Source organism: Aotus nancymaae, unplaced genomic scaffold (assembly GCF_030222135.1).
Source record: "Aotus nancymaae isolate 86718 unplaced genomic scaffold, 86718_ANA_hifiasm-v0.15.2.pri h1tg000097l, whole genome shotgun sequence".
In the NCBI taxonomy this organism is placed as follows: Eukaryota; Metazoa; Chordata; class Mammalia; order Primates; family Aotidae; genus Aotus; species Aotus nancymaae.
The window spans coordinates 1,495,061-1,519,111 of NW_026988512.1; the positions used below are offsets into that span (position 1 = coordinate 1,495,061).

At 49.2% G+C, this 24,051-nt stretch overlaps 1 protein-coding gene across 2 annotated transcripts in view; it reads right to left on the bottom strand.

The window, feature by feature from the left end:
• ANK1 (ankyrin 1) overlaps positions 1-24,051 on the bottom strand; it is a 244,079-nt gene that overhangs the window by 78,982 nt on the left and 141,046 nt on the right. For both annotated transcript variants that reach the window (XM_064370007.1, XM_064370006.1), the window contains exon 3: positions 3,685-3,783. In XM_064370007.1, coding sequence (XP_064226077.1) covers positions 3,685-3,783 — 99 coding nt within the window. The remainder of the gene's footprint in view (positions 1-3,684; positions 3,784-24,051) is intronic.

Sequence of the window (24,051 nt, forward strand, 5' to 3'; positions counted from 1 at the left end):
CTGATGCAGCTTCCCTGGGTGGGGGTGGCAGCCCCACGAGGACGCCCTGGGGGCTGGGAGCAGCTCAGGTCTGTTTCTTGTACTCTGCCTGGTAATTCAAGCATAAAGCTTGGGGCTCGGCTCAGCGGCTCGCATTTGTAATCCTGGCACTTTGGGAGGCCAAGGCGGGAGGACTGCTTGAGTCCATGAGTTCAAGACCAGCCTGGGAAACATAGTGAAACCCAGTCTCTCTGTCTAAAAAAAAAAAAGCCATAAAAAGCCTTAAAGCCTGGGAGGAGGAGGGGGAGGGGGAGGCGCAGCGGGGGGCAAAGGCAGGCAGGTCCGTCTGTTGCCTCCCGAAGTTGTCTTTTTGACTTCTCCTCAAGTTCTATTTGATGAAGAAAAAGGTTCTTCCTCAAGTATCCGTTGAAGAATAAATGCCAGATATGGAAGTCTGGAAGCTCATTAATAATTTTTCATAGAAGTCCAAAGAGCTTCCATTGAGAGGCTTGGCACCTGCTGTGCCCAGTGGAGCAGGGCTGCTGGCACCAGAAACTTTTCTAGACACCAGGATGTTGAGCTCCAAGTGGCATCTTCTGGGCTCCCATGGAAAAGAAGGAGGCATCCCGAGCCCATTCGTTCACTGGCCACACGCTTCTGGGCATGAGCGAAGCAGGCCTGGGCCAGCATGGAGACACAGACGCCTCAGAGACACCAAGAGGCTCACATCAAATGTTTCTTTCCATCCGACCCTTCCTGCCTGAAATCCAATTATATGAGAGCGTTCCTTACACCAGGAGGAGGGGAAGGCCCCTCTGTTTGGGGCACTCATCAGCAGTGGAACCCTGGCTACGGATCTTGGTTTGGGCCTGTGGGCCAAGGGCAGCATAAGTGAGGAATAAGAACACAGGGAAAATTCTGGAAGTGGACCTCCTTTCCCCTATCTACATACACACATTACGAGGCTCAAGAAGACCCCTGGCCCAAGTCGTGAGAGTCACAGGAAAAAGGACTTGTGGGCCTCTATTTTCTCTGCCCCTCCCTCAACATGAAAGAACACGGCCTCAAAGGAGAGGGAAAAATTGCTTAGCTATATTTTGCTCCACAAACACCCAACTTCTCTATTTTCAGGGGCTCACGGAGCTCAGAGCAGGGAGGATGGCTGCCTGGGTGCTGAGTGAATGCAAGAGGAAGGGGAGGAGGGGCCCCGAGTGAGAGGGCAAGCTTTCCTCCAGTAGAGATGAAAGCCGTCTCTGTTCGTTAACAGCTGAGGTGCTGAGCTCCAGTCTCTAGGAGCTGGAGATAGCGGGATGGGGAGAGAATGCGTTTGTACATTTTAGGAGTCTACATTGGTTTTTACGTCTCACTCGTTTCTTTTTTCTCATCTTCCTCCTGCCTGGGAGGCCCATCACAGTCCCCAATCTGTGGTGACTCTTCCCCAGCCCAAGGTTTCAGTTCCACCTTCTCCCCCTCCTCTCTCTGGATGGCATTCCAAAGTCATGTTGGCTTAGAAAATTTCTAAAAATAAAAAAGACACACCAAGTGTTCACTTGCAAAATCACAACCTGGGGAGGAAATTCGGAAACAGTCAAAGCACTGAAGCCTCGTCTTTCCGCAGCACTTGGGGACACTCCAGCACACACGGGCCAGGTCAGGTGGCGCGCAGCTCACAGCCAGATACGTGGGAGTGTGCAGAGAAAAGAATCGCACCCTTCGTCCACACAAGAAGCAGGGTGGGAACAATCGGAATTTGTCGTGGAGTTTGGGAAGAAAATACCCCATAACCAGTCAGAAAGAGCAACTCAGTTTATTTTACCCATAAGTGCAATAAGATCTTTTCACATTCAGGAAATGACATGAAAATTACAGAATTTTACCTCAAGAGATGATTCTACCTTCATAATATTTTGGTAGTTCACTTCATAACCATAAATTATAACTGTTCTCTACATATTGTTCTTCTATGTTCTCTGCTTGAAAGGCGGCAAACTGTTTGCTGCATGGAACTGAAATTGAGGCTGTGTGTGAGACCACATGTAATAAACAGCAAATGGAAAATTAGAGTCTGGGTTAAGGAACTCCAGAAGAAAAACATGGGAAAGGAACAGAGGAGGTAAGAGAAGAGAAAACAGCAATACTTGAGTTAGCAAATGGAGATGGTTTTTTGTTTCGCTTTATTTTATTGTATTGTATTTATTTATTTTTGAGAGGGATTCTGTCTCTGTCACCCAGGCTGGAGTGCAGTGGTGCAATCTCGGCTCACTGTAACCTCTACCTACTGGGTTCAAGGGATTCTCCTTCCTCAGCCTCCCGAGTAGCTGGGATTATAGACCTATACCACCACGCCTGGCTAATTTTTGTATTTTTAGTAGAGATGGGGTTTCACCATGTTGGCCAGGCTGGTCTCGAACTTCTGACCCCAGGTGATCCACCCGCCTTGGCCTCCCAAAGTGCTGGGATTACAGGCATGAGTCACCACACCTGGCCTCGTTTTAATTAATTAATTAATTAATTAAAGATAGAGTCTCATTCTGTCACCCAGGCTGGAGTGCAGTGGTGCAATCTGGACTTACTGCAACCTCTGCCTCCTGGGTTCAAGCAATTCTCCTGCCTCAGTCTCCAGAATAGCTGGGATTACAGGTGCCAGCCACCACACCCAGCTGAATTTTGTAGTTTTAGTAGAGACGAAGTTTCGCCATGTTGGCCAGGCTGGTCTCAAACTCCTGACCTCAAGTGATCCACCTGCCTTGGCCTCCCAAAGTGCTGGGATTACAGGCGTGAGGCCTGGTTCGTTTTATTTCTAATTGCTGGCTGCATCCTCTTTGATAAATAAGATGCATGTCATAAGATGCATGTCACGTAAGAAATAAAAGTTATTTTGCAATCTATAGATGTATCAATTTCATGACTCCGGGATTTCAGAAGTTGAGTCACTGGTGTTTATAATCTACTGAAATGGAGTGAAATACATCACTGTGGATGCCTGACGTCACTCCAAACGCCAAACGCCTCCAGGTCATTAGTGAGGAGAGGAAATTGGTTTGTGGCCGGACAAGGAAGACTTGCAGGAGAAGGAGAAATGAAAGAGATCTGGATTCTTTTCTACAACCCTCAGTAACAACACAGTCACTAGTATTTATTGATTCCTTGCTATAGGAATCAATAATCAATCAATACATCCAATAATCGATACGTACATCCAATAAGCAGTAACTACATCCGTCCAATAAATACATCCAGGCACTTATGTATGCCGTCAATTTTCATACCAACCCTGCCACTGAGTATTATAATCTCCATTTTATAGACGAAGAAGCTGAGGCTTCACAGTGGTGGAGTAACTCGTCCCGGGTAGCAGTGTTTGCAGTATGTCTGCCGGGATTCGACTCCAGGCACCTGCCTGGCACTTCCAGAGCCCTCGAATACTAAGTTAGAGTCAAGGACCCTGAGAAAGCACGAAGCCACCAGGAAAGGGCTCTGTTTTTAGACACGTAACCTAGTGATGAGGATAAAGGTCCACTGAGTCTTTCTGGACACAGGGTGTGTTTCAGGTGGCTTCAGGGATTCAGAGAACTAGAACATGCTTGGAAGGATAAGAGAAATTCAGACGCAAGCCTGGGGTCTCTCATGAAGGAATGGTTTCTAAAGAAGGACTCACAAACTTGAATTTTCCATGCAAAGCTCCCCATTCCCTGTGAGACATACCTTGGTTGTTGTTTCTAGAATGATTTCTTTGTGCAGAAGTTCAACCACCATTTTCACATGGCCTTCCTTAGAGGCCAGATGCAAGCCATTCAACCCATTCTGTAAAGAGCAGAGAGGCGGGAAGGGCATGTTAGTCAAATGGTGCGTTCTGCAGGTCCCAGTGGGGGCTCAGGCCCCTTCCCAGCCCTGAGGTGTGCACAGCATTGAAGGGAAGAAGTGGAGGGCGTCTAGGGGTTGGAAGGGGCACAGGGTAGGGCCACCCAGCCTCCCCTTCACACCTCAGGTCACAGCAGAGCAGAGGAGGAAAGGAAGGGCAAGAACCGCCTGCCACTGCCAGATGTGAATTACGCAGGAAGCTCTCACAACACCCATGGTGACCTTGGAATTCAGGTCGTGGCCAGGCTTTAGGCAGCCCACTTAATCAAAATTATGTAGCTTCAACCCCTAGCTAATTTGTACAGCAGTGACCAGGAAAAGCAAAGCGGTAACATCAGTGCATCCTAAGCACTTGTAGAGATAGACATATTTGATAAGATGTTAAACTTTGAAGCAAGGTCATACGAGAAATGAGTATCACCAACCACCCAGCTGTCAGATTTTCTCAATAGAAAAATCAGTATAAAAATAGCCCCCAGCACTTTGGGAGGCCGAGGCGGGTGGATCACGAGGTCAAGAGATCGAGACCATCCTGGTCAACATGGTGAAACCCTGTCTCTACTAAAAATACAAAGAATTAGCTGGGCATGGTGGCGCATGCCTGTGATCCCAGCTACTCGGGAGGCTGAGGCAGGAGAATTGCCTGAACCCAGGAGGCGGAGGTTGCGGTGAGCCGAGATCACGCCATTGCACTCCAGCCTGGGTAACAAGAGCGAAACTCCGTCTCAAAAAAAAAAAAAAAGCCCCTTTGGCCCAGCGCAGTGGCTCATGGCTGTAACTGCAGCACTTTGGCGTAGCGGGGAGACCCCTACAGCCTATTTCCATATAAACAATGAAGAAGAAAGTAACTAGAAATACAACCGTATTAGTTATTAGTTATTCATAGGAGATCCTAGCTATTCATAGGTGATTCTAATTCTTTTACTAACGCCTCTTAGGTCTCGAAGTGTGAACCTGGGGTGACACTGTGAAAGGAATGACCCTAAGGCAAGATGCTTTAAGCCCTCTGTCACGCGCACCCCGCCCGCCCGTGTAAGGGCTGCTGGAGGTTCCTGGGCTGTGCGGCAGTGCCAGCACTGGGAAAGCGCCCACCGATTAGCCAGTTAGGGAAGGAGACGTCCAAGATGACCGAAACGTCTCCTTCCTCAGGGGAGTCAGGAGAAAACTCCACTCCTCTGAGCTCTTGCGGTAGGCCTGACGGCTGTCAGGGAGATCCACAGACATCCAGGGGCTTAATTGTCTCATGTGATGCTGTGCTTCAGCGGTCACGTTCCATGTTCACTCTCATGTTCCGCTTCTGTACGTAACATACATCTTTTTTTTTTTTTTTTTTTGAGATGGAGTCTTGCTCTGTCGCCAGGCTGGAGTGCAGTGGCGCAATCTTGGCTCACTGCAACCTCCGCCTCCTTGGTTCAAGCGATTCTTCTTCCTCAGCCTCCTGAGTAGCTGGGACCACAGGTGCGTGCCACCACACCTGGCTAATTTTTGTATTTTTAGTAGAGACGGGGTTTCACCATGTTGACCAGGATGGTCTCGATCTCTTGACCTCGTGATCCACCCGCCTTGGCCTCCCAAAGTGCTGAGATTACAGACGTGAGCCACCCCACCCGGCCAAAGTAATATAAATCTTAATGTCTTTGTTCTTTCTTGACAAGTATGGAAAAGTGCTGACACATTATGCTCCTTACCTTATCTCAGCTACTAGAAAGCCTTGGGCCCCCATCCCTATGACACGTGATGTACTTGACCCTATCACTGACCACCAATGCCACACCCTACCTACCCTGCCCCCAGCTTTGTACTCAGCAAAAGTCAGAGCGTCCAGGCACTCGGGGCCCCTGCCGCGGACTGCGCACTTTGGTTGGCAGTGGACACCTGGGCCCAAACTCTCTTTTCTCTATCTCCATTTCTTGTCTTTTATTTCTATAGTTTCTCATCTCCACACCAGTAGAGAGGGCTTGCAAGGACCCTGTAGGGCTGGACCCTACACTTTGGGAGGCTGAAGCAGGCTGGTTGCTTGAGCCCAGGATTTGAGCCCAACCTGGGCAACATGGTGAAACCCCATCTCTACCACAAAACAAAACCCACAAAAGTAGCCAGGTGTGGTGGTGTGTGCCTGTGGTCCCAGCTACTCGGGGGGCTGAAGTGGGAGAATCACCTGAGCCCAGGAGTTTGAGGTTATGGTGAGCTGTGATCGCACCACTGCCCTCACACAGGGTCTGGCCCTGTCACCCAGGTTGTGATCAGGGTGACAGGGCCATACCCTGTCTCAAAAATAAAAATAAAAATAAAACAAATAGCCCCTTTGCCATCCCACCATTTCAAAGGTGAACAAAGCAGCCTGCCTCACAGTTAAGCTTTAGGAAAAGCAAAAGGAAACAAAACACATTTCCCCCACCCGACCATTAGCCCACAAGAGCAGAACCAATTACAATTTAACCAATTACAGTTCCAGCTGCATCTGGTGAAGCTGCCGCTGTGCCTTATGGAAAGCAGCCAAGTTCAAGTTTTATTTATCACTCACACTTCCTGGTGTTCTGATCCTTGCCTTGAAAGGTCTTGAAACTTTCTGGCCGTGTCACCCAGGCTGGGGGGACTGCTCCTTGGAGCCACAAATACTTCTGACAACATGAAGGAGCAAAATTTCAATTCCAACGGATGAGTCGATCTTGGCTCCACACATAAATGATTTTATCAGCGAGCAAACTCCACCCGCTGCTTTTTTACTGTGTTCCCGTCCTCCTCCCCTGCCAGCAATTTTCCCCTCCGCTCTTGCTCCTCCGCCCGGCCTCCTGTTTTGATTAATTCTATTCTAGCATGTTCGTTTCCAGGGGAGGCCTCAGAGCCGCTGCAGACTCTAGCTCATGAAACAGATCCTTGCCACCTAGACGGAGGGCTTGGCTTCTGCAGGTGTGATGTGCGGGGTCCCTGACTCACATGTCCTCAAATCTCTCCGCAGCCCCACCCTGCGTTCCTGAAATTCCAGCTCTCCCATTGTGTCAGGGCATCATTTTCAGGAGGTTCTTGTCCAAACACAAGTATTCTGCCTGGGAGTGGGAGTGCATTAGCCCATTCACAGATTAGGCATATTGCTTTGCCATAACTAGCAGAGGAAAGTCACCCAAAGTCACGATTCTTTTATGTGGGGGCCTTGGACAGAGCAAATATAGCAGGTGCCTCGGATGTTTGAGAAATGAGAGAGGGGCTGTAAAGGGAACGTTACCTACCTCCTATTTAGATCAGGCCAGCCCTGCACCCCAAGCAGCCAATGAGCACACTTGGCCAAATCTTTGCCTATCGGCACAGCCAGCCTTGCCAGGGTATGTGTGTGCAGGGAAGAGGGGGCGGTTCACCAAATATTTCCTCATGCAAATGCCTGAAAATGACCATTAGCCACTAGATTTCTTCCTCCTGCAGATTTTGCACACCATTCAGTGAAGATTCCAAAGCTGTGTGGATCCTTCTCACCTGGTGTGAATGAGTTTATCAGAGAAAGCTAGGTCGGAGCCAGTCTGGGTAATAGAGAGGGAGAAAGTGCTTGGGGCCAGATGGGAATCCAGGAGAGCGGGAGAGAGCATTGGGCAGGCAGAAACCAATTTCTCTCCACTCGATCTGCGAGACACAAATTCACTGCACAGCAGTTTGTCGAGTGGCCAGTGTGCTGGGAGCCGGGAGCCCCTCTCGCTTCTGCATCTTGCAAATCTTTTTGGGGTGGGTTGGCAGGAAGAAGTTCGTGCTCCCTCTCAGAGCAGGGGAGCTTTTTCAGGCAGTACATAGCATTTCTTCAAGTGCTCTTCCTACCCAGCGACAGCCTTGTCTAGAAGCTTCCTGGAGCTGAGAGCGGACACCCTGTGATTGCTTGGGAACTGGGGTGGTGCTTTTGGCTGTGGGCGCGGCTGGAGTGACAGCCCGTCAGCTGCCACAGGCTGCTTATTGCGGGAAGCTGACTCGCAGCGGCAGCCAGCCTTGACTTGGTGCTGACGGCTGGGGTTTTAGTGCTTGCTTGAGCGGCGCAGTCACTCTGATGAGCATTTGTGGGTTCCGAATGCTTCAAAGCCGCAAAAGCAGCAAGCCTGGAAAGAAAATAGCTAATGCTTGCCGCTAATGCTCTGGGATGGCTGTTCCCTGCTCTTTGAGGCCAATGTCAGGATCTCAATCCAGAGGGGTTCTAGATGCACCGTCTAAGCAGAGAATGCTGGACTCCGAAGGGATATTAGAGGTCCCTGAGCTCCACCCTTTCATCTGCAGCTGAGGAAGTCGAGGCCCAGAGTAGCCAAATGATTCGCGGGGGCCACACAGCCTCTCTAGGGCACAGCCACACACAGGACCAACCTGGATTTCCCAAGAAAAAGGGAGTTTTGGTTTTCTTCCTCCTTGAAACTACTGTGATAACTGGCTGGGCATGGTGGCTCACGTCTGTAATCCAAGCACTTTGGAAACCCAAGCAGGCAGATCGCTTGAGGGCAGGAGTTGGAGACCAGCCTAGCCAACATGGTGAAACTCCATCTCTACTAAAAATACAAAAATTAGCTGGGCGTGGTAATACGCGCCTGTAGTCCCAGCTACTCAGGAGGCTGAGGCAGGAGAACTGTTTGAACCCAGGAGGACAAGGTTGCAGCCAGCTGAGATCACACCACTGAGTTCCAGCCTGGGTGACAGAGAGATCCCGTCTCAAAACAAAAAAAAAAAGCCCAAAATGTCTGTTTCCTTTTATCAGATGATGAAAGCATATTTTCCCTTTTCTGGTCTCCAGGAAACTTAGTGCTAACAAATCAATCTGGTTGTGACCTTGGCAATTGATCTCTAGGATTTTATTCATCGCCCTGATCAGCAGAAAACCCCTTTCTTCTCCCCCTGGGTCCCATGCCTCCCTCAAAAAGGGCAGAGGGTGAGGACCCTCGCCATGCAAGGAACTGCCTGAGTAGACCTGTCTCTCGCCGATCTGAACTCTCCCTCCCTCCCAGATCCTGGCTCAGTGACCTCCTTCTTCTTTATGATTTTTAAAAAAGGTTTTCTCACTTTATTGTAAATTTGTCTTTAACATCGTCACTGTAAATCACATCCAAGTCTATTACTGTGGGGATCTGAATCCCCTGTTCTCAGCCGGTCCACCGAATCAAACCCCACTGGGCACAGTTCATGAGACAGATGCATGGGAATGCGATGCCTATCAAAACCACAAGGGGATGGGGCTGTGGTAAGCACATGTCTCAGCCACAGGTGTGGACACTGCTCTACCAAACGCTGAGCAATTACTTAACCCAACTCAACAAATATTTCTTGAGAACCCAGTCTGTGCCTGACCCTGTGCTAGAAATAAAACACAAATCGTTTCCCTTGAAGAACTCAGTTTTGTAGGGAACACAGATGCATAAAAAATAAATGCAAAATTATGTGAAAAAGACCCCAGATGGCATGTAAAGGGGTAGAGGTGGCACAGAGGAGAAAGGAGTTGCTTTGTCAAGAAGACCCAGAAAGCTTGGCAGAGGGCTTTTCAAGGCGGAGGAGCCCGCCTGCACGAAGACAGAGTTGCAAGTTCATTAACAACAGCAAGAGGAGAAGCTCCATCTGAGTTTAGATTCTAAGCCCATAAGCTAAAATATGCTCCCAGCTCTCTCAGCAAGTGCCCTTCTCTTCCCTTCCCCAAGCATTTGGATACAAGAGACGCACAAACATCCAGACCCCAGCAGCCCCTCTCCTCCAGCAATTGATCTCAGTAGGTAGATGGCTACATCTACCTACCGAAGGTGGTGATACCCACAAGTCACCACCATCTAGCAGCTGAAGCTGCTGAATGAGTGAAAACGAACCCCCTGCACACATACACAAAGGAGCTTGTACAGCCGTCTTACTAAATGCATAACTAGTTTATATGGGAGACCACTTCTGATATCCAAAAGAGCATTTCATGGATAAATATCGTATTTAATACTTCCTTTTTCTTTAAGCAGATTTTTCATTGCTCAAATGAGAAGGAGGAGGAGGAGTGCAAATTATGTGAGCTATTTGTTCTTAGCTGTAACTATGGACATAGATGAACTATAATTTACCACCTCTTCAAAACTGAGAATCGTGTTTTATTTTAGCTAAATCAAGTTTAAGTTAGCTTGGTTCCTAAAAGTAAAAGGCAGCTTGCTGAGTCTTGCTTTGAATCTTTTTGGCGACTCCATTTCACCTTCACAGCCATCTTTCTTGAAGCCAAACGGCAGACAGATTGTTAACAGGGATTTGAGGTTGTGGGCAAATCACATATTTCTTCTCTCAAATAACAGGGTGTAGAAGATAAGCAAGAAGGAAGTGGAAGAATATAAGAGTAAATGATTTCACTAAATTAGAAACTGGGGAGAAAAGCAGTAACTACTTTGGCCATTTTTTTTAACCATATGGCTTTCCCTAGAGGAAAAAAGAGAACTCTAGAGTTCTCTTCCTACAGACGCTGCCTTCTGCGGCTCCAATTACATGTGTATTAGACCAGTTGATGTTGTCCCATAGCTCTTGGCTGCTCTGTTTTGGTTTGTCCCCCAGCCCCTTTTCTCTCTTTTGTTTCAATTTGAATAACTTCTATTGGCTTATCCTCAAGTCCTTTGATTCTCTCTTCAGCTATGTCCAGTCTACTGATGAACCTGTTGAATAAATTCTTCATTTCTGAGAAAGTGTCTTTTGCTTTCAGCATTTCATTGGACTTTTTCTTATAGTTTCCACCTCTCTGCTGAAATTTTCCATCTACTTAGGAATGTTATCCACTTTTCCCACTAGATCCTCTAACATATTAATCATAGTTATTTTAAAGTCTATCTAATACTTCCAACATCCAACATTGTGATCATCTCTGGGTCTGGTTTTGTTTATTAGTTTGTCTCTTGACAATAGTTCATTTTTTTTTTTTTTTTGGTGTGTGATAATTTTTAGTGTGCCAGACATCATGCATAGAAGAGCAGTAGAGACCGAGGTAAATAGTATTTATGGTTGGAAATGGGCATGCCTCTTCTTCTGCAAAGTTGTCAGCATGGGGGTGAGGAGGCTGAGTCAATCTCAGGGGTTGATGTGAGTTTGAATTTTGTTGTTACTTTCAGTGCACCACAGCCTTCACATTCCTATAAAGGTTGACTGCTGTTTTCTTGAGCTTTGCATTAGAGCGGGGGTTCCAGGGCTTATTTCTGTATGTGTTCCTGACCTTCCTCAGCTTTCAGCCATCCTGTATGCCTGTGCCTCAAATGGGGTCTTTCTCCATGCTCCTACCCTTCTCCCAGCAGTGGCCTGCTCTTCCTTATTACAACATATTAGGCTGGCAGGAACAAGCATGTTCTCTTTTGTTATGGTCCAGCTTCAGTCTTAGGCCAGCTCTGTACATCTGGCCCTCTAAGGTGGGATTTCTTTTCCATGTTTAGCAATCCTTCCCTCTTCTCTGTGGCAGGAAAACCTGTCTCACTTGCATGGGTCTTGGGTGTGAGCTTCTTGCTTCTCCCTCAGCAGTAGACAACCCCTGCTTTTTTGTATATATATACAGAGTTTCACTCTCATTGCCCAGGCTGGAGTGCAGTGGCATAATCTTGGTTCATTGCAACCTCCACCTCCCAAGCTCAAGCGATTCTCCTGCTTCAGCCAAGTAGCTGAGATTACAAGATTACAAGTGTCTGCCACCACGCCTGTCTAATTTTTTTGTATTTTTAGCAGAGACAGGGCTTCACCATGTTGGCCAGGCTGGTCTCGAACTCCTGAACTCAGGTGGTCCACCCACCTCGTCCTCACAAAGTGCTGGGATTACAGATGTGAGCCACCGTGCCCGGCCGCCCACTTCTTATCAGTGTAGAATCCCAGTTCCAAGACAGTCTCCAGCCCATCCCCTGGGAGTCCCAGGGTGGCTGCTCGTACCTTCCCTGCAGCAGCAGTCGTTGGCGGGAATGTTTCCTACCCCTCCCTTGGCTGAGGCGGTTTGTTTCCATTCCTCCCCTAGGTCTACGGTCTAAGGACTGCTGTATCTCTGTACGTGCGCGCTCTATATACACATTCATGTAACCACCACCCCTCAATGTCTACTTCAAATTAGGGTTCCTGAGTTGGGGGTGCAGCGAGTGCTGGAATAAGCCAGCTCAGGCCTCTGGGGCTGACACAGGGATCTTTGCTCAACCATGTCCCCTGGGATACAGGTGCAAACCAGGCCCAAGTGGTAGACCTGTGGGTTTCAGCCTGGGACCAGGCACTGCCTCCCATACCCCGACAGCACTGGGTCAACAGGCCTGCTCTTACAGGTGGGCTGGGCTGGCTCCTGGCCATGCAGGGATCTCTGGTCCCCAGGAGGAGGACAGGGCAGGTGAGGATGCTGGGTGGGTGGGGAAGAGCAATTGCCTTGTTCACCTCATGTACCCATGGGGGCCTGGGAGTCGCATTTACAGAGGGTGGAGCTTCCAGCCCACTCTACCCAGACCTGGGCTTCCCTCCTCTGAGTGCCCCATGGGGGTGGGGGAGGGGAGGTCTGTTCTATTCTGGGAATAAATGTTACCACAATTTCAAAAATAAAAATAAAGGTGAGAGGGTCTGTTTTTGCTTCACACGAGGGAAGGGTCTGGAGAAGCGGTGAAAGCTTTGTGTCTGTGCCTCCCTCCATCCCTGCCTGCACGGCCACCAGTCACCTTCTGCACACCTCCTGATGTATCCAAATACCTCTCATGGGGGGGCCCGTGGAGAAAAGCCTGCGCCAGACACACCAGCCCACACTTTGCCTTCGAGAACTTTCAAGAGTTTGGTGGCTGGATGTGGTGGACTGTAATCCCAGCACTTTAGGAGGCTGAGGTGGGAGGATCCCTTGAGCTTAGCAGTTCAAGGCTGCAGTGAGCTATGATTGCACCACTGCCCTTAAGTCTGAGTGAGGAAGTAAGACTATCTAAGAAAAAAAAAAAGAAGAAGAAAAGATTTTAGCTTGTATCGTAGACACCTCTCTTTCCTGACCACTGCCAAAACTGAAGTGATTTACGTGGCCTGCTTCTTAGAGGGCCTTGCCTCTGTTTGAAATTCCGTTTACTCAGCTGCCTCACTACCTCAGGCAGGCATGAGATGGGTTCAGGAAAAAAACGATTGTTGTGTAGATTATTGAGCTTTTCCTCAGCATCGGAGTAGGAGCCATGCTCTCTGCAGCCTTCTACATCCTGCAGACTCCCGGTACTGAGCCTTCAAGGCAGCCGGCCCCATATGTTCTCCTTCCACGTGGTCCTAACACAGCAGATAACCTTTTAAGGCTCTTTTTGGCAAAAATGTTCACGCCAAGCACACGCACCTGGAGTTCTGCGTCTGCCTTTGCTCCTTCTGGGTGAAACGTCAGTTGAGACTGACGGGATCCTTCTGAGAAGCGATCTGTGTGATGGGCGGGGAGAGACCCCAGCCAGGCTGTTTCTTTTAACATTTTTAAGAAGAAGAAGAAAGTCAAATTCAACCTGAATGATTCAATTTGGAGTATTTTCTTACATCAACTGTGAAAAATTCCGTTGGCAAAATACACAATTCCAGGCATTTGTTCTCTTTAAATTATTCTTCTGATTGCCCCAAATGCACTAATTGATTTCTGAATGTGTGAATACAGGAGACATGAGAAATTTAACTCTTCCTGTCAAGAGAAGGGGAATAGTCTGAAATAGAAAGGCCTTGGTGCCCTGAGATCTTGCATGTTTGCCAACTTCAAGAACATCTCAAAAGCGAATGCCTACATTCCCATGAGGACACACAGCCCTCACACCTCCTTTCCACAGAGCTGTTTATTTCACCCGTGCACAAGGCTGGCCCTGTCTCTGTGGAGCAGGCAGCTTTAGCTGTGTCCCGTGACTGAGGACCTCCTCACCCCAACCTCCTGAAACTCACTGCTCAGTCCCCCATTCCCTTTCTTCGGGTTGTGCTTCCAGAGAACCTATGCAACAGGTTCATGTAACACTCAGGAAGCACAACCTTTGCATGCGTCAGCAGCTGCTATCCAATGACGGATCGAGCCAGGCCCAGAGGCAAGGGAGCACTGGCCAGGGGAAGATGTTACGGGGCTGGAGAGCACTGCAGTCCTGGAAGGAATAGGCCTGATGTAGTGGCAGAGACACCAAGGAGTCCATCAAATGAAAGGTAGGGAAAGAAACGCCTAGATGCTTTTACCTTTACCCATGCAGGCAGTAAAGATGCATCAGAAGATCTTGCCTGTGATGAGGAGGAAGGTGTCTACATAGTGGGCGCTTCTACTTCATATCCTAGGTTAGTGGGATGTATTTCATATCCCACTTTCCTATTCAATCTGGATTCTCTGTTGAGTTTGTCATAAACAAGCAAGTATTATACTCGATGTCACAGAAGCTTAATTCCCCGAATAGCAGCTAGCCTGTACGCGTGTGACCTCGCCTTCATGCGTGACCTCGCCTGTACGCGTGCGACCTCGCCTGTATGCGTGACCTCGCCTGTACGCGTGCGACCTCGCCTGTACGCGTGCGATCTCGCCTGTATGTGTCTGACCTCGCCTGTATGTGTCTGACCTCGCCTGTACGCGTGCGACCTCGCCTGTACGTGTGCGACCTCGCCTGTACGTGTGCGACCTCGCCTGTACCCGTGCGACCTCGCCTGTACGCGTGCTACCTCGCCTGTACGCGTGCTACCTCGCCTGTACGCGTGCTACCTCGCCTGTACGTGTATGACCTCGCCTGTACGCGTGCGACCTCGCCTGTACGCGTGCTACCTCGCCTGTATGTGTATGACCTCGCCTGTACGTGTGCGACCTCGCCTGTACGTGTGTGACCTCGCCTGTACGCGTGCGACCTCGCCTGTACGCGTGCTACCTCGCCTGTATGTGTATGACCTCGCCTGTACGCGTGCGACCTCGCCTGTACGCGTGCGACCTCGCCTGTACGCGTGCGACCTCGCCTGTATGTGTCTGACCTCGCCTGTACGCGTGCGACCTCGCCTGTACGCGTGCGACCTCGCCTGTACGCGTGCAACCTCGCCTGTACGTGTCTGACCTCGCCTGTACGCGTGCAACCTCGCCTGTACGCGTGCAACCTCGCCTGTACGCGTGCGACCTCGCCTGTATGTGTCTGACCTCGCCTGTACGCGTGCGACCTCGCCTGTACGTGTCTGACCTCGCCTGTACGCGTGCAACCTCGCCTGTACGCGTGCGACCTCGCCTGTACGCGTGCGACCTCGCCTGTATGTGTGCGACCTCTGGCTTTGCTCTATTATTGGTCCTTATTTGTAGAGTGAGACCACAACATAGTATATTACATTTGCAGGTCTGCAGCCCTGCAGCAGAACAGGAGATAAGAACCTGAACTGGGGTTACAGAGAGGAGAAGGCCTGGAGTGAGAGCCACTCCTACTCCAACTTCTGAAACTGATGAGAATAAAAGCGAGAGTAGGGAAGAAAAGAAGGCGAAGACCACGGAAGCACGGAGGGCAGAGCGGGTGATGGGAAGGGAAGGAGCACGACGGTTCGGCTAGAAGAGGAAATGAACTAAGACAGATGAAAAAAACTACTGGAGCAATATAAGTTTTGGTTTCTTTCCTCGAATCGCCTACATGAAATTTTCAACTGAAACAGAAATGAAATCAAAGCTGAATGGGTGCTTTCCCCTCTTCCCTTCTCGTCCTTCTCCCTCCCTCCCCACCCAGCTGGGAGATGTCGGCCTTAGAGGGCAGTGAGCAGAGTGGTGCCCTGCGGGGCCTGGGCAGCTGGGCTCTGAGGAAGAGGACAGCTAATGGAGTGGTTGGGAGGCTGTCACACTGAGCAGACGAGTCGGCGACTACACTGAGGAGGACGGGCATCAGCAGCATTCAGGCCTCCTGCTGTCTAAAGGCTGTACACCATGGGAAGAGGAAAGGCTAGAAAGGATTCTGAGCACTGGGCTGGAACCGGAAATATTGGCGTGATCTCATTGATTCTTAAAGTAGATATACGTAGACAGCTGTAGACGTAGTTAACAGACACGTGTATGCACGCACGTGTGCACGCCAACATATGACAACCCGGAGCAATGGGCACATCGGGGACCGGACCCTGGTGTCTAAGTGCCGTCTCCACTAACAGGAACCAGAGCTCCTTGGAGAAGAGCTGAGCGGGGCTGGGGCGGGGCCAGTACAAAACGATCCTGGGGCACCTTGTGCCAGAAAGTAGGAAAATGCTCAAGGAATGATGAGGACCTGTCAAAGCATGAAGAAGCCAACTGATGGGAAGGGTTCCTACAGGCCCAGCTTAGACTTGACCATTAAAATAAGTAACGGGAGTATCAGGTTGAAACCCAGCAACTGGAAGAGGAATCCATGAGTCTAAACAGATCTAAACAAATAAGAAAAAAATAAATGAATTGGGGGCGAAGAAAAAGCTCATCCTTCAGTAGAACGCCAGCTAAAAAAAATGTAGAAGACGTGATGGAAATGGGGAATCAGTCTCTGGAGCCATCACAGCAATAGTTGACACAGGCAGACGTCATCAATGGATTCCCATCAATGGAGCCCTTTATACTGAAATATTTTCCTCCCCCAACAAAATACTGATCAATTACAAAGGGAAAATCTTACAGTAGAAAAACAAGGCCGACACCAACTTTACTTGTAGAGGAACACCCCCAGGAGTGGGGAGGGAGCATGATTTCCATGGTATTCCTGTGCAGCATGCAATGCCCCCGTCTGGCCATGAGGCAGCATCAGACAGACAGCTGAGGCTCAAACTACAGCATGGAAAACAGCCAAACACATGAGAGACGTGCTGAGGGCCTATTCCAGATGGAAGGAGGCTGACCAGACGTGACAACTAAATGCAAAATATCTTCCTGGAGAGATTTCTGAAACAGAGAAAGAGAGAGAGAGAGAGAGAGAAAAAGGTGGAGGGGAGCAGAGACAGAGAGAGAAAGCAGACAGAGAGATAGAGAGAGAGGGAGGAAAGGAGGGAGGGAAGCGGGAAAGGGAGGGGAGGAAAGAAGAGGAAGGGGTGGGGAGATGTGGGGGAAGGAGGCACAGAGAGAGAGGGAGAAATTGTAGAGACGAGACAGTTGGCAAAATCCTGATGGAGTCTGTGGCTTGGATGGTTGCATTGCATCAACGTTGATTTCCAGTCTGGGAGGCACGTGGGATGGGCACGTGGGAAAGTGCCGTTGCTTTTGGGTCGTGTACACTGGACTGTCTGGGGATGTGCAGAATCACGTCACATACGTCCTACGTTTTAGACAGATGGACAGGGACAGGAAGTGCAGGAGAACGTGCATAGAGGATGCAGACGTGGAGGTGCAGGAATTCTCTGTATGGTTCTTGTAACTTTTCTATAGATTTGGAACTACTAAAAAATTTTTTTAATGGAAGGTAAGAGGAGTGGTGGTGAGCTGCAGAGACTGCTGGAGTAGAGGAGTGATGTCGTGGCGGTTATTCTGGGGTCTGAGTAGCGGACAGGTGGCCCAGGGGGCTTCTATGCATCTTGGGAATCACAGTCAGTATGAAGTTATAATCACATCTCTCTGTCCTGGTTTTTTTTTCCTTTCTTTTAGATGTGGGGTCTTGCTATGTTGCCCAGGCTGGAGTACTGAGGCTATTCACAGGGGAGATCACAGCTCACTGCAGCCTCGAAGTCCTGGGCTCAAGAGATCCTCCTGAGTAGCTGGGAATACAGGTGCAGGGTCACAGCTGGCTAATTTGTTTTTTAATTTTTAATTTTAAAATTATGTATTTATTCTGTAGGACAAGGTCTTAAATGTTGCTCAGGCTGGTCTTGAACTCCTGGGCTCAAGCCATCCTCCCACCTCAGCCTTCTAAGTAGCTGGGCATCTGTCCTATTTGTAAAGGACCCGTGAGGCATGACCTTTACTGGAGTTCTGGTATTATTCCAGGATGAAAACCCCGGAGTGCAATCAAACACCCTAAGAGAACAGCCCTCAGCCCACATGGAAACCCGCTGATGGGGGACGCCTCTTCCGGAGGGCAGGCCTCTCATTCTGCGGGGCCACACCACCTGCAGCCTCTTTCTAACCCAGATAGTTTATGGCTCCCCAGAGGCCACTTGGTGGGAAAGGTCTGCTAAAAATACATGATCTTGGCATCTAATGAATCAGAAGCCAGGCAGAGCTGAAGCAACTGCCGTCACCCTAGAGGAAAATCACACCTGATCTCCTTTGCAAACGTGGCTCTTGCCTAGAGACAGGGAAGCTAGAATAAGAGAAGAAACCGAGAGGGCAGCACAAACTCAGAGAGAGGTGGCACAGATGGAAAGGGAGGCGACCGGCTCTGGGCATCTTCCCTGTTTGCTTTGCTGCAATCTAACTTCAGCTCTCCTGCGCAGGTAGCGCTTAGGATTTACAGTTTACTAGATACTTAGGAAAGGTGGAAAACTCTAATTCTTTTCATTAACTAAAAATAGGAATGCACAACGATTTCTTAACTCTGCAAGGAAATGAATCAAGCTCAGCTCACCTTCTTTCTACTCTGATTGTGCAGAACTCGCAGCAGCTACTCTGATTGTGCAGAACTCGCAGCAGCCCTGTGCTCTGAGAAATCCTGTGGCTCAGCAGCAAATCAACTGCAGAGGCTGATGGGCCCTTGGGAAGGTGGAGGAGGAAGTGTGAGCTCGAGTTAATGAGAGGCTAGGACTCTCAAATGCAGCTCAGCAGCTAAGAATATCTCCTATGGACTAGAAAGAGAGTCTGTGCCCGAGATCTTGGCATTCCTTCCAAAAACAAAAAGAGACCCAGACCTTCAGAAGAAGGGCAGGGGGGTCAGGAGAGACAAACCCTGGACTTCTAAACTGTCCTTATCTATGACCTCCCGGGCCTCGATGTTTGCTGCTTTGCGATGGCAGAACTGCTCTGAGCTTCTAATTTCCTCTGAATTCCACAGTTCCAAGAATAAGACAACGTAACAGCTTGCAGAAAATAGTTAAGCTATGTGTTTTGCAAGGACAGAAAAAAAAAATGCCGAGATTCACATAAACTGTTAACAGTGGTTTGGAGGAATGTAAGGAAGTTAAAATCAGAGCCAGGGCTTGTCAAAATGGACAGAAAGGGTTCACACCAAAGAAGTCAGCAAACTGACACAAGAACAGAAAATCAAACACCGCGTGTTCTCACTCATAGGTGGGTGTTGAACAATGAGAACACATGGACACAGGGAGGGGAGCATCACACACTGGGGTCTGTAGGGGGGAAATAGGGGAGGCACAGCGGGGGGTGGGGAGTTGGGGAGAGATAGCATGGGGAGAAATGCCAGAGATAAGTGATGGGGAGGAAGGCAGCAAATCACACTGTCATGTGTGTACCTATGCAACAATCTTGCAGGTTCTTCACATGTACCCCAAAACCTAAAATGCAATTAAAAAAAAAAAAGAAGTCACAGTGAATGCAAACAATCCCAGGCAATTCTCATTTCTCCTCTAGTCTCATCACAGCAATGGGATCTGCATTCAGCATTTCCTCTAACAACCAGAGAGGCGACTCTTCCTCAGGGCCCAGATGGAGTGTCATTTTGTCTGTGACTTTCCCTGTCCCCTCTCTTTGCCACACTGTGCCCTATTTCCAGCCACCTAAAAGAGGATTGCTTTCTTGGCCAGGTTCCTGCGGCCCTTGATAACTCTCTAAGACCCTCATCACCCAGAATTGCCCTTATTTGCGCTTGCATCTGTCTATCCCAAAGGCCTGAGTGTTTGAGATCCTGTGTTCTGCTCACCTTGGTAATCAGGGCCTAGCATAGAGCCTGGTGCTTAAGAGCTTGGGGAATTGAGGGCCCCTTCATTCCTCCTGCCACACAGGCCTATCTTTTTTCTTAGTCTCTCAGCACCATGAAAAGCACATTTGGTCTTCGTATTCTAAATTCGTAGGGCAATGAAACCATAAAGTGGAGTTTGGAGAGTGTGTTTTCCTTGCACCACGTTCTGGATCATTCCCGAAGGTGCTAGTCACCCTTTTCTCAGTTCCTAGGATTCCATGGAATGTCCCTGCTGTGGCTACAAACGAAGATTATTGTGTGAACTGGTCAATTAACTCTTCCTTTACTGCAGAGGAAGGGAAAACAGACCAGTCCGGGGCAGATCACCCAGAGGAATAACAGGCTGGCCGTGCAGTGTCAAATCCATCCTCCGAGGGAGTTCAGAGGCTTGGGCTGGGCTCTCAGTCCCGGGCTGTGAGACTCTTCACCTCTCTGAGTCTCCCCAGCCTCCCTGGTCAAGCAACTGCTCTAACCAATTCTCAGGGTGATGTGAGCATTAGCAGTGTAGCAGGTGCCAGGTGGCATAGGGGCACCTAGCTGCATGTCTGTGTAACACAGAATACCCCTTTCCCAGGTGGGGGCTGCAATGAAACACTCTCTCTTCCTCATCACTATTACAGAGCTGCACCAAGGCAGCAAGTCGAAAGGTGCTTTAATACCACAACTTTATCATATCAGGAGGGCTTTCTGTGTGTTTTGGGGGTGCAGGTAGGATCAGAGAACTATGTAGTTTAATGCATTTTTCTATGCCTGTCAACAGTTCCTAAGAAAAAGATGATGACAGAGGAAAGTGCCAGGTCCTAGCTCTACACAGATCTAGCTCTAACCTCCTAACTGGATGGACCACCACCCTCACCCTCTTTCATTTCATGTACCCGGCCCTCTCCGAACTGCCCCTTGCCCCAGTGCCCTTTGGCACTCCTGCCTTTGCAGTCTGTTCCTTCTCACTGCATTTCCCGTTTCCCAGTTCTCTACTCAGATACTCGTATCCTTCCTTTATGACTTTTCTCGGACTCGTTGGCAGGTCAGCCGCTACCCTTAGACCAGAAACAACATGAGAGCAGGTCCCGGGACCTGCTTAGCTTTGACGGGCTGCCTCTTGGCCCATTGGAGCAGCTCAAAAAGTATTTATTGAATGAATCATTACACGGACAGAAACATCCCCTATACTCCTCCAGGATGGCACTTATAATATTGAATTTGCAATCTTTTATCTACAAGCTGGACTTTTCACCTGCCTCTGAGTTCTTTGAGAACAGAGCATGAATTTATTTATCTTGGTTAGCCCTAGTCTCTAGCATGGTGCACGGGTCAATTGGTCAAATACATGTTTGCATAATAAATGAATAAGCACAGAAATTTCATCTTGGACTTTTTTTTTTTTTTTTGAGATGGAGTCTTACTCTGTTGCCCAGGCTGCAGTGCAGTGGTGCAATCACGGCTCACTGTAGCCTCCACTTCCCAGGTTCAAGTGATTCTCCTGCCTCAGCCTCCCGAGCAGCTGGGATTACAGGCATGAGCCACCACGCTTGGCTAATTTTGTATTTTTAGTAGAGATGGGGTTTCTCCATGTTGGTCAGGCTGGTCTTGAACTTTTGACCTCAGGGGATCCACCCACCTCAGCCTCCCAAAGTGCTGGGATTACAAGCGTGGAGCCACTGCATCCGGCCTCATCTTGGACTTCTTAAGCCCAACTCATGAAATCCAAAGTCATACAGCATAAGATATTCAGAAGTAACTTCTAGAACTCAGTTTCTTGAGCTAGAAAATAAAAATTGAGTGCCATGAGCTCCACTAAGCCCTAAGATGCTATAGCTTGGAAATGCTGTAATTCTCACCATCACCAGAGCCTAAGAAATCCTGATCAAAAGACTTGGCATTTGGCTGCTGTAGAAAAGACATGCAGCAGAAATTATTGTTATAGGTGCTCCATTTATTCCAAATGCCCGCAACCCTTTACCTTCAGGATAAACAAGAGCCCAACAACAATAGGGCTTCCTAATGCACATGTGGAAATTTAAGGCACATCGAGGGAGCTGGCGAGGTTTCACGTGCTTTCCTGGGCTGGGTTTTAGCACTGGAAATTGTTTATGCTTTTGTGATCATTCCGATGGTCGAGCTTCTGGACACTGCAGCAAATATTGCCAAATACTCGACCCTTGGGGCTAATGCCAGCATCTAGCCGTGCTTACTGCAGGAGTCATTATCCTAAGTATGCACGATTGCACGAGGCTCTTATAAAGTTCTGGGGCTTAGTCTAGTTCCTACGTGGACTAAGTATAAAATATGCAAGCTTCAACCATTCATGGCTACAGCAAACAACACCGCTGCGTGTTTTCCCATTCAGTCTGCCAACTGATTTTATGAACGTCTGCTCAGTAGATGTCAGGGTCCTGACACGGAGCACCGAGGAAAGCCAAGTCCTCTCCCCTCAGTGTGCCTACAATTTAGTGAAGACAAAAATAAGCAGACACATACATGCATATGAAGCAGGAGTAACAAGCAGTACAGAGAAAAACGCGACAGGCAAAGAGCACCAACGGCACCTGGGCTGCTCCAGGAAGTCCTCGGTTTTTGTTATTTTTTTTTTTGAGACAGAGTATCGCTCTGTTGCCCAGGCTGAAGGGCAATGGCGCGATCTCAGCTCACTGCAACCTCCACCTCCTGGGTCCAAGCGATTCTCCTGCCTCAGCTCCCTGAGTACCTGGGATCACAGGTGCCTGCCACCATGCCTAATTTTTGTATTTTTACTAGAGACAGGGTTTCACCATATTGGCCAGGCTGGTCTCGAACTCCCGAACTTGTGATCCACCCGCCTTGGCCTCCCAAAGTGCAGGGATTACAGGTGTGAGCCACCACGCCCGGCCTGGAAGTATTCACTTCTAACTCTTTGCCTTACGCTGAGTTGCAGAGGGCAAGGCTTCTCTTTTTCAGGGAAAATTATCTCCTGGAGTCTCAAGCTCTTCTTTCCTATCAGGAAGGCCAAATGAACCAGCAAGTGTCAGCATCATCAGAATAGAACAGAAAACTGAAAGAGTGAGGCTTTTTCCCCTGGGATTCCAGCTCACGGCCCCCAGTGGAGCATCCACGTCAACCTGACAATTGTAGGAATTCAGGGGACAGAGGGTGGCACTGCTCTCTTCTAGCTTTATTTTATTTGGTTAACTCATCAATGTGTATAGGTAACTACTCATCCCAGAAAGTATTTTTGGATTGCTATAGTCTCCGTGAGAAAATATTTTGATTTGCTATCAATAATCTAACAATAATTGTGGAAACTGAGCATATGAAGCTAATATTGGTCTGTGCATGATTATGTGGCCATTTATTAAGACAAATGCCAGGGCATCCACTATAGCACACACCCTGTGGCAGGCGCTATGGAGAAACAGAGTCCCCGGTCATGGGCTTTGCCCTCCCGCGGCTTGGAGCCCACCAGGAGAGGGAAGACCTGCTGGGTTTTATCACACCGCGTGGTGGGGCCCGCTAGGCTTGAGCCTTCAGAGAGATAATTTACACATCACAAAGGCAGAGATTGCTTCAAGCTATGGGGATCAGGGCTGGCTTCACAGTGGCTGTTGAGCTGAGATTGAACCTACCAACACATTGCTACCTGGCTGCTCCAGCAGCAAGAATGACCCAGTCCCGGGCTGCACAAGGGGCCCCAGCAAAATGTGTGCCGAGACCACCACATCTGGGGAGATGACACTCCAAGCCCGGGCAGCAAGTCCTCTGGCCTCCCCACCTCCCCTCTCTGCTCCTTATTCAAAGCCACCACGGGGTCCCGCCTGGCCCCTGCACCAGCCTCCTCACCAGTCCGGCTGCTCCTGTCCCTGTGCCCCAAGTCTATCCTCCACATGGCAGCCAGGGTGATTGTTTAGAAACCTCCATCAGCATAAGGCGGCTCTTGTGTAACACCTTCAAATGACTTCACCTTTACAGCAAAATCTAAGGCCTCACCAATGCAAGCCCTCCTTGATCCGGCCTCAGGCACTCCTCCCAATCTGCCTACCACCTTCCCTTCCATCACTCAGCTCCAGCCACACTGTTCCCCAAGCAAACCACTCTCACTCCTGCCCCAGGGCCTTTGCCTATGTTTCCTGCTCTCCCAAGAATGCTGTTCCCCAGAAACCACATGGCTCTTTCCCTCACTTCTTCCAGGCCTCTTGAAAGTCATCTCCCTAGAGAGCCCTCCCAACACCCCACAGAAATAGACACCTTGACCTTCCTCCCGCCGGCGTCTCCTCACGTACGTGCCCATCCTCTTAGCTATTGTTTATTTCCTTCACCAGCATGCACAGCCACGAGAGCGCAGACTATTTTGTCTGTCTTGTTCAGTGCCTAGAATAGGCCTGGCACAGAGTGGGTGTTTAATGAGTCCTGTGGAATGACCCCACACGGGCGAGTGGGAGTATATTCAACATGCCTTTCCTCCCTGCTCGCATCAGCCCCCGCCAGCACTCGCCTTCCTCGAAGGCTGAATGACTTCCAAATATCTATCTTTGGGCTGGAC